At 46.1% G+C, this 14465-nt stretch overlaps 1 protein-coding gene across 4 annotated transcripts in view; it reads right to left on the reverse strand.

Moving 5' to 3' along the window:
• Window positions 1–2951: 2951 nt before the first annotated feature.
• Window positions 2952–14465, reverse strand: part of TPST1 (tyrosylprotein sulfotransferase 1) — a 141419-nt gene continuing 129905 nt past the window's right edge. For 2 of the 4 annotated variants that reach the window (XM_009202877.3, XM_017956668.3), the window contains exon 4: window positions 10358–10766. In XM_009202877.3, the coding sequence (XP_009201141.2) occupies window positions 10680–10766 (87 nt within the window). In that variant the 3' untranslated portion in view covers window positions 10358–10679. Of the gene's footprint in view, window positions 3505–6334; window positions 6382–10357; window positions 10767–14465 lie in introns of those variants that run through there. The other 2 variants (XM_031664893.1, XM_031664895.1) reach the window with 2 other exon arrangements.

Below are 14465 nucleotides of genomic sequence, written 5' to 3' on the forward strand. Positions count from 1 at the left end.
ACAGGTGGCACACGCCTGTAATCCAAGCACTTCGGGAGGTTGAGGCAGGAGGATCACTTGAGGCCAAGAGTTCAACAGCAGCCTGGGCAACAGAGTGAGACCCCATCTCTACAAAAAAATTTAAATCTTAGCTGGATGAAGGAAATGTATACAATGGTCCATTTCTAAGACAAAGTGCCTTAAATCAACTTAGGTCAGTAGACTACAGAACAAACAGGATACAGCAGGCTCCTGCTTGGACAGCCAATGCCTGCTTGTCACCCACCCCCCTTAGTTACCCTCACCTGAACCAAAGAGGTTTAGTCTAAGATGAAAGTTTACTAACTGCAAAATAGCTTGTGTTGTCTGTTCTTATCAGCCTGCCCAGCTACTTAAGTCAGAAGTCAAATACTTGAAGAGCCCCTGAGCTAACTAGGATTGCAATGCAGTGTGGGCTGCAACAAAATGCAGCAGGACAACCCTAAAGAAAACACCTAAAGCCCCTACCCAACAACCAATAGGTGACATCTGGGAAGATTGTGACCCCACAGTACTCAGCCTATGAGGAACTGGGGGAGGGACCTGTGCACTAGTGGATAAATTGCTTGTTGAAACTGTGCTGGGTGTGCCTGCTGCCAGACACCCGATATTGCAAGAGCGTCATTAAATGTCTCACTTCCGCTGTTCTCTGGGTCTCTGAGTCCATTCTTTGGGTTTGGAGGGGTGAGTTTGTTTCTCATAATGGGGAATAAAAATCATACATTCCCTTGGGGGCAGGTATTGGTATCTAGGTGGGTTATAGCTGAAGATGTTCTGTCATTCTGATATGTTCTAGAGAGGTACGTGACCTTGTCCCCACAAAACTGGTGACATAATACTAACACAGGAAACAAAGGAAAAAAGGTTATGCTGAAGCTAATTGCTACTTGGAAGTTGCAGCAGTTGAGTTAGATTTCATGAAGAAATAGGACTTAATATAGCTGAGCTCTTAATGAGGTTGTGATTTCCCAGGTAGGGGGACCGGGTGTACGAGCATCTGGAAGAAGAAAGTGAAGAGAATGAAAGGAGGGAGGAGAAAGGCACCGTATATGAGGGAGCAGTAAGGCCACATTATGGCAGCAGAATAGCTTAGACATTATTTTTTGAGACGGAGTCTCACTCTGTCGCCAAGGCTGGAGTTCAGTGGTGCTATCTCGGCTCACTGCAACCTCCACCTCCCAGGTTCAAGTGATTCTCCTGCCTCAGCCTCCCGAGTAGCTGGGACTACAAGCTCTGCCACCACGCCTGGCTAATTTTTTGTATTTTTAGTAGAGATGGGGTTTCACCGTGTTAGCCAGGATGGTCTCAATCTCCTGACCTCGTGTTCCACCCGCCTCGGCCTCCCAAAGTGCTGGGATTACAGGCGTGAGCCACCGCACTTGGCCTTACTTGGTTTCTAGAAAGTGCCAGACAGTTTGCTAGGTGCCAAAAGTACAACAGACAAGAAAAAACATAGTCTTGGTACTCCAACATAGTCTTGGTACTCCAAGAACTTGCTGGTGTAGCAGACAGATAATAAAAAAGGCAACAAACAGATGAAACACTGCAAAGTATGACCATGAAGAAGGCAAGCAGCGGGAGAATTACTTTTAGTTTAAGAGGCCAGGGAAGATCTCTCTGAGGAAGTGAGGCTTACTGAGACCACAGAATTGAGAAGGGGCCTATCAGACAGAGCAAAGGGGGTTGGGCGCAGTGGCTCACGCCTGTAATCCCAGCACTTTGGGAGGCTGAGGCGGGAGGATCATTTGAGATTGGGAGTTTAAGACCAGCCTGGCCAACATGGTGAAACCCCGTCTCTATTAAAAATACAAAAATTAGCCGGACGTGGTGGCACGTGCCTGTAATTTCAGCTACTCGGGAGGCTGAGGCAGGAAAATTGCTTGAACCCAGGAGGTGGAGGTTGCAGTGAGCTGAAATTGTGCTACTGCAGGCCAGCTGGGCGACAGAGCAAGACTTCATCTTAAATAAATAGCCAACGGGAAGAACATTCCAGAGAGAGGAGATATGTAGAGACAAGAAGAACTTGCTATGTTCTGAAAATAAAGATACTTCTATTAAAGATACTTCTAGAGCACAAGCGGTGAGGTTGGGAGAGAGGCCTGCGATGAGATGGAGAGGAGGACCCTGCTGGCCCTGGCAGGAGTCTGGGCTCTTTTAAGTGACACGGAAGCCACTGAAATGCCTCAGGTGGGGAGGGTCCTGTCCAGATGTGTATTCTAAAAACTCTTATTCTGTTGTGTGATCCAAGAAATACATTGAAGGTAGGATCAAAGATCTTGGATGTGAATGGAAAGAGGGAGGAAAAGGGTGAAATCAAGTGTGCCTCTTTGGTTTCTGGCTCAAGTGACAGAAAATACTGCAATTACTGAGATGGATATGACCTAAATGGATAGATGCAAGTTTTGGGGCGGAGATGGGATAAGATGTTATATACGCTTATATATATGGCACATATAATATATGTGTTATATGGCACATATGTGAACACACTCAACATGGCAGTTACTACTACTATCTGGACATTCTGTGTTCCATAACAAAGGCTTCTAGGAAGCAAGTGGAAATAATAACTTCCATGTCCTTAAATACAGTCTGCAAGCATGAAATAGAACAGGATTCCCAAAGTGGATGGCAGTAGGTTCTCTCTGAAATAAATTACAGAAAACTTCATTACAAAATGATGATGCAGGCCAGGCACTGTGGCTCACATCTGTAATTTTAGTACTTTGGGAGGCTGAGGCAGAAGGATCATTTGAGTCCAGGCTGGGGAATGTAGCGAGACCCTGTCTCTACCCACCACCACCCCCGAAAAAAAAAGTGATGGCTCCAGGGGAGTATCCACAATACAGCCAACCGAGGAAACTTTGGTTTATCACACCAGCGTCTGATAAGGTCTGTGCTTCTTTGAAATCACATTAATGAAAACATGTAACTACCAGAATGCTTCACACTGAAAGCTTTTATTTTGAAAAATAAAATACAAAAGTCATTAAGTTGTAAATGTATAATGATAATTTCCCAACTTCTCAGAAACAATACAATGAATTAAATAATTATTTAATATTATTCACATCAATACACTTAAACAGGCACACGTGTTCTACAAAACATTAGAACATGTACAGACAACCTATTTCAAAAGGAGACTGCCCAAGTCTGCTTACAGGATCCCATTTTTAAACCCTCTCCTTGAACACAAACTTCATAATCTGGTAAGAAAAGAGGACAAGAGCAGTTTTAACAGGAAACACGTTTCTTCTGGGCTCCTTACCGCAGGGCTGTGCATGGAATCAGGATCAAGAGCTCTTTGCTCAGGAGGCAGATCCCTCATGAGACCCAAAGCTGTGCGGACACCTCCATCCTCTCAGTGGGAGGAAACTGGCAAAAGCAGAGGAGACATAGCCAAGGTGCAGACGCTCCACCGAGCTCGGCAGGGGACAGCCAGTCCTAGGAATTTCCCTTCCGTTGAAAAGGCAGCAGTCTTTCCTAGGGCGAACAAACAGAACGTGGTTACGGGTGTTCCTGTGTCTTCATCTCTTCCTTCCCAGCTACAGGCCTGGACAAGCCAGGTGGCTGGGGAGGTTGCTGCAGGTCAGGGGCCAGGAGGATGGACGTTGAGAACAGCTGCCTCAGGAGGGCTGCCTGGGAGGCACACGCGCCCTCACTCTGGTGCTTTCAGATGCATGCGAGTAGCTGCTGGGAGCAAAGCAAGCAGATGGTGGCCAAAGCCAGGGCTGCTCCTGCCCATTTCTAAATAACTGCGACTGTCGTCTGCTATTGATGCTACTGTGGGGGTACTGTCAGGGGCATAAGGTGTCCAGGGGTCAGCACTCTGATTCCTCCTCATGTGAAGAAATGGGTCCTAAGGTTTTTTTTTTTTGAGACGGAGTCTCGCTCTGTCACCCAGGCTGGAGTGCAGTGGTGCGATCTCGGCTCACTGCAAGCTCCACCTCCCGGGTTCACACCATTCTCCTGCCTCAGCCTCCCGAGTAGCCGGGACTACAGGCGCCCGCCACCATGCCCGGCTAAGTCCTGAGGTTCTTAAAGTGTCCAGGGGACAAGACCCTGATTCCTCCTTGTGTGAAGAAATAGGTCCTAAGGTTCTTTAAGTGTCCAGGGGTCAGCACCTGATTCTTCGTCACAGGAAGAAATGGGTCCTAAGGTTGTTTAAAGGAAGCTCTGGAGAACACAGTGACTGTTACTGAAATGCCAAGGGGACCCACAAGATAAGATAGTACCCGTCCTAAGGGCTCTGCTGTGTCCCTGGTTCTCCTGAGTCCTCCTCACCACAGGTGGGCCCCTTCCGGCCTCCACACAAAGGCAAGGGTGAAATGCTGCGGAGGCAGCTGCCGATGCAGTCGATCCTCCAACATGCTGGTCAGGAAATGAGGCCTTGTGAGTGTTTGGTGGGATGGGTAGGGAGATTACCTATGAACTTTGAAAGCATTTTGTAAAAACAAAGTTAGCCAAGGCCTGATAACTGCTGTTAAGTATGCAGACCCACAGAATAATTCAGCGTTTGCTCCTCAGCAAAAAGGAAACCTGAATCCTAGAGCCTGTCGATAGCAGCAGCTTGCTGCCACCTGGGATTTTGAGATGATGGAGCAGTGTCCATGTGCTTCTTATGTCCATAATCCATCAACGCACCGCAAGTCACATTCAACCTGTTTTCTCACTAGTAAAACAGGAATACTACCAGCTTGCCAGAGTGGTTTGAGAACTGAATACAATTTTATATATAGATGTATATATAATTTAGCATATCAGTTATATATATTATCATCTTATACATATACAAATAAAATGCTTGGTATTTTATGCCTGGTATGGAGTATGCACAATACATCATTATTATATAAAGTAAAAATAAAAACAAAAGTCAGCAAGTAAACTATGAGAAAAAATCACTATCAATATCAGATTTTATTTATTTTTATTTATTTATTTATTTTTGAGATGAAGTCTCACTCTGTCACCCAGGCTAGAGGGCAGTGGTGTGATCTCGGCTCACTGCACCCTGTCGGGTTCAAGCGATTCTCCTGCTTCAGCCTCCCGAGTAGCTGGGACTATATGCGCCCGCCACCACACCCAGCTATTTTTTTTTTTTTTTTGAGACAAAGTCTTGCTCTTTTCACCCAGGCTGGAGTGCAGTGGTGTGATCTCGGCTCACTGCAACCTCCGCCTCCTGGGTTCAAGTGATTCTCCTGCCTCAGCCTCCCAAGTAGCTGGGATTACAGGCTCCTGCTACCACACCTGGCTAATTTTTGTATTTTTAGTAGAGACGAGGTTTCATTATGTTGACCAGGCTGGTCTCGAACTCCTGACCTTGTGATCCACCTACCTTGGCCCCCAAAGTGCTGAGATTACAGGTGTGAGCCACTGTGCCCAGCCAATATCAGATTTTTTTAAAAGGCTGTTCAAGTTCCAACTGATCAAAGGCTTTGCCATATCATTTGGAGCAAAACTGATCTTAAGCAAGTTTGGGTTGCTTAAGCAGAGACTGTAAGTCTGGGAGAAGGGTAGGCGCTCTGAGCAGCTGCACCTGGAGATCTGGGCTGAGAAACCAGCTTTGCCACTCATGAACTGGTATCCCTGGACATGTGCCTGAGGAGGGCCACATACTCAGATAGAAAGAGGGCTTAAAAGGCAGCAGCTGGCCTTGTCCACAATGTAGTGCTTAGTCCAATGAGACAATGTAGGTTACTTACATAAGCCATCCATAATACATTAAAACAAGCAAGGGCAAACTTGAAAAACCAACCAAGAAACAAACAAAAATTGCAGTAGTGGAAAAACATCTGCAAGTCCAGCACACAGAGAAAGCCCTTGGAGGCGGGGCTGGGCAGCGGGGCCCTGGCTGAACAGGGAACCAGAAGTAAGCAGTCACTCCCGCGTTCTGGGTTTCCCTGCCTCTGGACTATGGTCTTGACAAACAACCTGCTCCCTCCGGGACCAGCTTCCTTATCAGAAAACAAGGAGTTGGGCTTGATGGCCTCCAGGTCCCTTTCAGCTGAAATATTTCATGGTTCATAATAAAAATAACAATACTATTGTTTGCTTATTATGAGCCAGGGTCTTGAATGATGATTAATTCTCACCACCATGCTCTTGTTAATATCATCCTCATTTCACAGATGAATAAATGAAGACAGAGAGAGGTGAAGTTAACGCGCTCGCTGCCACACAGAAAGTGAAGAGCCAGGATTCCAACCCGGGCAGACGGACTCCAGAGCTGTGCTCTCCACCTCAGCCACCCAGACCCTGCAAGAGCCCGAGTGGGAAACAGGAAAACCCAGCAATGTTCCCCAACCCTCACCTCATGTATGGAAGAGGCTCCTGGTCCTGCTACTCCACTTGCTCAGTCTGTTGAAGGAAAGAAAAGATGTTTTAATGCCCTTGAAGTTGGTCAGCACGAGAAGTGACTGCCCCCACTGAAACACCAGGGGTGGCCCGCAGGCTCTGTTCACTTTCAGGTGAACTCAGTGCACTACTGCAGTATGCTCAAGAATCTGACTGGCCTTTCCGCCTGGTTCCTGGGAGGGAAACGCTGAATCCTCGGAATTCCCTAAGTAACAAGAGTGTCTTTGTTATTTCTGAGGCCCTTGGATGACATCTGGGTTTATGGTATGAGATGACTCAGGATGGGGTTGCTCACCACAAAGACCAACCACGGGATCAGGGGGCTGGGGCTTGCAGCCTGCCTCAACTCTGGGGAGGGGAGGTTGTCTGGAGATTGAGTTCTAACACATGACCAAAGAGTTGATCAATCTTGCCTGCATAAATAAACCCCAATAAAAACGCTGGGTGTGGAAGTTCAGTGGCACTTCCAGGTTGGCGAACACATGGGTGTGCCGGGAGGGTGACATGCCCTGATTCCACAGAGAGGAGGCGCAGAAGCTCTGCATTCAGGACCCTCCCCGGCCCACTTCTATCTTATGGCTGGTCCTGATCTGCATCCTTTATAAACCTGTAATTGTTAAGTACTGCACTTTCCCAAGTTTTATGAACCATTCTAGCTAATTATTGAATCTGAAGGTTCTTTGGGTTTCAGCTCATTTAAGACCTTATGGGCCCTTTCTCTGTGTGTGTGTGTGTGTGTGTGTGTCTGTGTGTGTGTGTCTGTGTGCATGCATGCTTCTGCATGATTTTTTGTTTCTTTTTTTAGTAGACAAGGTTTCCCTCTGTTACCCAGGCTGGAGCGCAGTGGCACAATCACAGCTCACTGCCTGGGCTCAACGGATCATCCTGCCTCAGCTTCCCAAGTATGCCACCATGCTCAGCTTCTTTTTTTTCTTTTTTTTTTTTTGAGATCGAGTCTTGCTGTGTCACCCAGGCTGGAGTGCAGTGGTGCAATCTCACTTCACTGCAACCTCTGCCTCCTGGGTTCAAGCAATTCTCCTGCCTCAGCCTCGGGAGCAGCTGGGATTACAGGTGTGTGCCACCATGCCCGCCTAATTTTCTGGTATTTGTTCTTAGAGATGGGGTTTTGCCATGTTTACCAGGCTGGTCTTGAACTGCTGATCTCAAGTGATCCACCCGCCTCAGCCTCCCAAAGTGCTAGGATTACAGATGTGAGCCATTGCACCTGGCCCCGCCCAGCTAATTTTTTGATAGAGATAGGGTCTTGCTATGTTGTCCAGGCTTTTTGCCCAATTAAAAAAAATTCCCTTATGATCTGTAGGAAAGATCTATATTCCACAGATGAGTCCTTTTTTTTTTTTTGAGACAGAGTCTCACACTGTTACCCAGGTTGGAGTGCAGTGGCATGATCTTGGCTCACTTCAGCCTCTGCCTCCTGAGTTCAAGCGATTCTCCTGCCTCAGCCTCCCAAGTAGCTGGGATTACAGTCGCCTGCCACCACGCCCAGCTAATTTTTTTTGTATTTTTAGTAGAGATGGAATTTCACTATGTTGGCCAGTCTGTTCTCAAACTCCTGCCCTCGTGATCCACCCACCTTGGCCTCCCAAAGTGCTGGGATTACAGGCTCATGAGCCACTGAGCTCGGCCTCAGATGAGTCCTTTGTTTCAAATATGTTCTCCTACTTAGGCTCACTTTTTTACTCTTCTTATGATGATTTTTATTACATAAACATCCTCAATTATAATGTAGTTCATATTATCCACCTTTAAATTAATAATTAGTACTTTTTAGGGCTTAAGAAATCCTTTCCTCTTATGGTCATAAAGATGGTCTCCTCTATTATCTTCTTCGTTTTTGTGCGACAGGGTTGATTGCCCAGGCTGGAGTGCAGTGGTGTGATCTTGGCTCATTGCAGCCTCGACCTCTGGGGCTCAAGTGATCCTCCCACCTCAGCCTCCCAAATAGCTGCGACTATAGGCATGCACCACACCTGGCTAATTTTTTGTATTTTTAGTAGAGGTGAGGTTTGGCTCTGTTTCCCAGGCTGGTTTTGAACTGCTGGACTCAAGCAATCTGCCTGCCTCAGCCTCCCAAAGTGCTGGGATTACAGGCGTGAGCAGGCCTGTAACAACTTCATCATTTTGCCTTTCACATTTAGGTGTGTGATCCACTTGGAAATATTTTTAGGTACGTTGTGAAGCAGGGGTGTCCCTTTAGTTTTAGCCTCAAATTCCTTTTCTTGACTTCTTCAGACTTGTTATGCAAACCAGGTTTTGGAATTTTTTTTTTTTTTTATGGACTTTCGCTCTGTCACCCAGGCTGGAGTGCAGAGGTGCAGTATTGGCTCACTGCAACCTCCACCTCCCTGGTTCAAGCAATTCCCCTGCCTCAGCCTCCTGAGTAGCTGGGATTACAGGCCCACACCACCAAGTCTTGCTAATTATTTTGTATTTTTAGTAGAGACGGGGTGTCACCATGTTGGCCAGACTGATCTCGAACTCCTGACCTCAGGCAATCCGCCCACCTGGGCCTTCCAAAGCGCTGGGATTATAGGTGTAAACCACCACGCCCAGGCACTTTTGGATTTTATATTCCTTCAAGACAGCCTCTTGGAATATTCTCTGGCTCCAACTTCCACAGCCTGTGAGTGAGTCTGTTCATGAATCTGCCCAGGTTTCTGGGACCTCATGCCCAGCCTGGGCCCAGAGCTCTGTGCCCCCTTGTCTGCACGAGGTGGTGGGAGTCTTCTGGATAAATCAGGAGCTCCTCCTGTGACTCCTGAGGACTTACTCCAATGCCTCACCATAGTACACGCTGGGTAGACAACTGGTGAATAAGTGAATGAATGGATGAATAGTAAATATATGTGAGTACGAATACGCCTTGCAAGTACTTTGAAGCACTCAAGTCATATGTATCAATTACTGGCGGCTGAATGTTTTTAGACAAGGGTCAGGAAGGAAGAGGCTTCAACTCTGGTGTGAGACATGGCTTCCCTCAGAGAGGGCAGCCCATTTACTCCAGGCTTGCTTCAGGCAACTAGACTTCACACAAGTCTATGAGGCGGTGTTGTTTCACCAATCTCTATCTGGAACGCTTTTAGAAACTGAGTTCAGAACTGAGTCTCCTTTTCCTACTGACAAGCTAATCACTGACAGCAGCAGCCTGGAGGCAACATGCATCAATGCCATGCTGGCAAGGGAAGTTGGCCGCACTCAGGCCATGGGTGCCCATTTTTTCTGACTTCTATATGGGGATGACAGGTGATGCCCAGAGGCAGGATGCGGGCTCCTCTAGGCATGTCAGCTGCAAGACTCCCTGTTTCTTTCCAACCCAGGAAACAGGATTGGAATGCAAGTCAGTGAGAGTGGATATTACAGGGGAAACTCTGAATCTGCTTAATTTTTTTTATTTTTAAGACAGGGTCTCACTCTGTCACCCAGGCTGGAGTGCAGTGGCACAATCTAGACTCATGGCAACCTCCACCTCCCGGGATCAAGCGATCCTCCTACCTCAGCCTCCCAAGTAGCTGGGATCATAGGCCTGTGCCCCCATGCCTAGCTAATTTTTTCTTTTTAGCTAGGCAGTCTTGTTCGGTCACACAGGCTGTAGTGCAGCGGTGCAATCTTGGCTCAGCAACCTCCACCTCTCGGTTCATGTGATTCTCCTGTCTCAGCCTCCCAAGTAGCTGGGATTACAGGCACCTTCCACAATACTTGGCTAATCTTTGTATGTTTAGTAGAGTTGAGGTTTCACCATGTTGGCCATGCTGGTCTTGAACTCCTGACTTCAAGTGATCCACCGACCTCGGCCTCCCAAACTGCTGGGATTACAGGCATAAGCCACCGTGCTGGCTTTAATCCTTCAAACTCTTGGTGTCCTTCCCAAGGGCCAGTAACTGTGTGCATAATATATTTATAAGTCTTCTGGGCTCCAAATGAGAAAAGCCAAAGGGGCATGGATGTACAGTATACACAGTAGGAACAGAGAGGGTCGCTGCAAATTTTTATTTCAAATTAGGCACTGGAAGGCTGGAGTAGCTTTACCCACTGGGTGGCTTGTGCAGGACCTCAAACAATCAGCATTTGGTTATCAATGAAGTATTTCCCTGGTTTTGGGAGACACTGAGCTCTCTGAAATTAAGACTGTGTTAAATTATTGTTAAAATCAACAAGTCCCAGAGGCTGATCTTTCTTCCACCAGCACATACCATTATCTCTTCTTTTCTTTTTTGTTTCTTGTTTCTGTCTTTTTAATTTCATTATCTCTTTAAAAATATTACTTCAATGCAAGAGCCAATCTAGTATACATCAGGAGGAAAAAGCAGACTCCGTACCTGTGGTTTTTCTTTAAGAAAGTCAGGTAGTTGGAATTCTCCCTTATAGACCTGGAAAAACAAAGCAGGCGTGAGTTTAAGGCAACAGGTCCAGTCCCCATCATTTCAGGACATGTGCCATGCCTGACCATGGCCGGGTTTACTGCTCCACTGCTGGGGAGTTTAGAATGAGAGAGAAGCCTGTCGGTCCAAGAGCAGCCAGTGGGCAGGACTGATGGAAATCCCCATTCACTGCGATTCCCTCCTGCCCTGTGTTTACCGAGTGCTCACAGATGCGGGCTGGCTAGGAGAGGGCTCAGGGTACCTGAAAAACAAAAGCACCCTGACTGCCAAATCCCAATCACTTTAGCTGAGAGAGGAAGCAAGCCCTAAGGCAATCTCTCTGAAGCAACCAACACAGAACTCACACAGTTGAGGAACAAGCTCCTGGTTCCTTTTGAATTCTCCAAGGATACAACCCTGGATTTAATCCAACTTTACTTTCCTCAATTTACCCAGTATTCCCATGGTGATTTGAATTTGAATATTAAGTGATTCTTAAAATGATATATACCTTAAATCTCATAAAATCTTATAATTAAAAACGTATGCTTTAATATATAAAATGTCTCCAATACATGCAATAATTAGGAATCATTTTAAAAATACCATTTATTACATTTAAAAGCCCACTGAATATGTAAGAGTAAATCAGTGAAAGATATATAAGACCTTAACACAGAAAACTATAAAACACTATTGAGAGAAATTAAAGACCCACATAAACAGACATACCACTTTCAGGGACAGGAAGATTTAACATAGTACAGATGGCCATTCTCCTCAAAGAATTCCCAATCAAAATTCTAGCATGCTTTTTTTTTTTTGGAGGGGAAGGAGTAATTTCAACTTGTTTGTAAAACTTAAATGAAAATACACAGGGCCAAGAACAGTCAAGGTAGTTTTAAAAGAATAACAAAGTAGAAGAACTTATTCTACCAGATATCGATACATTATTATTATACAGCTATAATTATCTACATTACATAGCTCTAAGCATTAGCTAAGTTAATGATATAGCCATAAGAAAGACAGTTTTTGGCACAGGGATAGACAAATATATCAATGGAACAGAATGACAGGTCCAGAAACAGCCCCTGAGATATGGATGCCTGGTTTATGGCAAGGTGGCACTATAGAACAGTGCAATGAGAATGCATAAATAAAAAAAGTGCTCTATGCATATAATGATATACTATACGGCAACAGAAAAATGAACTCTGCTACATTACCAACAACACAGATGAATCTTAACATACAATAAGGAGGTGGGGAGCCAGATTCCAAAGAATAATATACTATGTCTTCATTTAAAAAATTTAAAGCTAAGTAAGTAAAACGAATCAATGATCTTAGAAATCAGGATACTGTTTGCCCTGGACAGGAAGGAGGTGGTAGTGATTTTGAGAGCGAGAAGCTGAGCCAGGCTTCCAGGGTGCTGGTAATTTTCTGTGTTGATATGAGTAGTGATTATGAGCATGTGTTCATTTTGTGAACATATCAGTTATTGATAAATGACTGGTGTACTCTATGTGTGATATACTACAACAACAAAATTCAATAAATGAATTAAGTCAGTGGTTTAATGTTAAAAATTTACTGTTGCCGGGCGCGGTGGCTCAAGCCTGTAATCCCAGCACTTTGGGAGGCCGAGACGGGCGGATCACGAGGTCAGGAGATCAAGACCATCCTGGCTAACACGGTGAAACCCCGTCTCTACTAAAAAATACAAAAAAAACTAGCCGGGCGAGGTGGCGGGCGCCTGTAGTCCCAGCTACACGGGAGGCTGAGGCAGGAGAATGGCGTAAACCGGGAGGCGGAGCTTGCAGTGAGCCGAGATCCGGCCACTGCACTCCAGCCCGGGCGACAGAGCGAGACTCCGTCTCAAAAAAAATAAATAAATAAAATAAAAAATAAAAATAAAAATAAAAATAAGAATTTACTGTTAAAATACACATATATTGGCTGGGCACAGTGGCTCACGCCTGCAATCCCAGCACTTTGGGAGGCCAAGGCGGGTGGATCACGAGGTCAGGAGATCGAGACCATCCTGGCTAACACGGTGAAACCCCGTCTCTACTAAAAAAAAAAACAAAAAAATAGCCAGGCGTGGTGGTGGGCGCCTGTAGTCCCAGCTACTCAGGAGGCTGAGGCAGGAGAATCGCGTGAACCCAGGAGGCGGAGCTTGCAGTGGGCCGAGATCGCGCCACTGCACCTCCAGCCTGGGCGACAGAGTGAGACTCCGTCTCAAAAAAAAAAAAAATATCATTTAAGTACAAAGATGTTTATTTCAACACCGTTTGCAACAGCAAAAAAACACCTGGGAACAAGTAATGTCAATCAAGAGTGGAAAAGCAATCCACTAGGAAGAAGTTTGATAACCACTGGAATCGCGATTGTAACAAGAAACGAAGGAAAGTTATTGGAAGGACAGTTACTGGATGGTCCTTCAGAGCACAGAGAAATCTCAGTGCTGAATCCTAAGCCTAAAAACCTAAAGAAGTTTCTCCTTTTACTGATCCATCTAAATATAATAGCCGCATTACTTCGGAGGCTCAGAGAATGAACACACTTTTTTTCCCTGCAGTGCCTAAAACCTGGTCTATTTTTTGTTTTTCTCTGCTACAGTCTAGGAGGCCTAAACTGAAGTAGAGACACAAGGCTTACAGATAAGGTATTTCCATGGAGGTGCGTGGCCCTGGAAGGTGAACAGGGTGCAGGATAACAAAACTGCAGCTACTAGGAGTGTCTCAAAGCTCCCATCATCTCCCCTAGTCAATGGGGGCTGGCCTAGCTGTTCCCAAACACTGCATGTTCTCACTCATAGGTGGGAATTGAACAATGAGAACACTTGGATACACCGTGGGGAACATCACACACCGGGGCCTGTCGTGGGGTGGGGGTATGGGGGAGGGATAGCATTAGAAGATATACCTAATGTAAATGACGAGTTAACGGGTGCAGCACACCAACATGGCACATGTATACATATGTAACAAATCTGCACGTTGTGTACATGTACCCTAGAACTTAAAGTATAATAATCATTAAAAAAAAAAAAAATCTGCATATAAGAATCATTTGTTCAGCCAGGCGCAGTAGCTCAGGCCTGTAATCCTAGCACTTTGGGAGGCCAAGGCGGGCGGATCACCTGAGGTCAGGAGTTCGAGACCAGCCTGGCCAACATGGTGAAATCCCGTCTCTACTTAAAATACAAAAAATTAGCTGAGCGTGTTGGCGGGCGCCTGTAATCCCAGCTACTCAGGCAGCTGAGGCAGGAGAATCACTCGAACCTGGGAGGCGGAGGTTGCGGTGAGCCGAGATCACGGCATTGCACTCCAGCCTAGGCAACCAGAGCGACACTCTGTCTCAAAAAACAGAATCATTTGTTCTACCCTGACACCACAACTCGGATGGGTCCAGTTGCTGAGGTGGGAAGTGTCTAAGCCCTGGGAGCTGTGTATCATGTTAGCACTCGCTTCCATCCACTTTGCCTGCCTATTGTCTGTGGGGCAAGAAGACACCATACCAGTGGAGGGGCTGAAGCTACTAGAATGTTTTGTTTGTTTTGGGTTTTTTACCAGATTCTCACGTGTCCTTCCTTCTCCCTCTATTCAAGAAATGAAGTCCCAGCCCCTACTTTCCAGGCCCCAAGGGCATACACTGCTCAGGCCCATAGTCCGCTCTGGTCTGTGCCCTGGCTGCTTTACA

Source organism: Papio anubis, chromosome 4, assembly GCF_008728515.1.
Source record: "Papio anubis isolate 15944 chromosome 4, Panubis1.0, whole genome shotgun sequence".
NCBI lineage: Eukaryota > Metazoa > Chordata > Mammalia > Primates > Cercopithecidae > Papio > Papio anubis.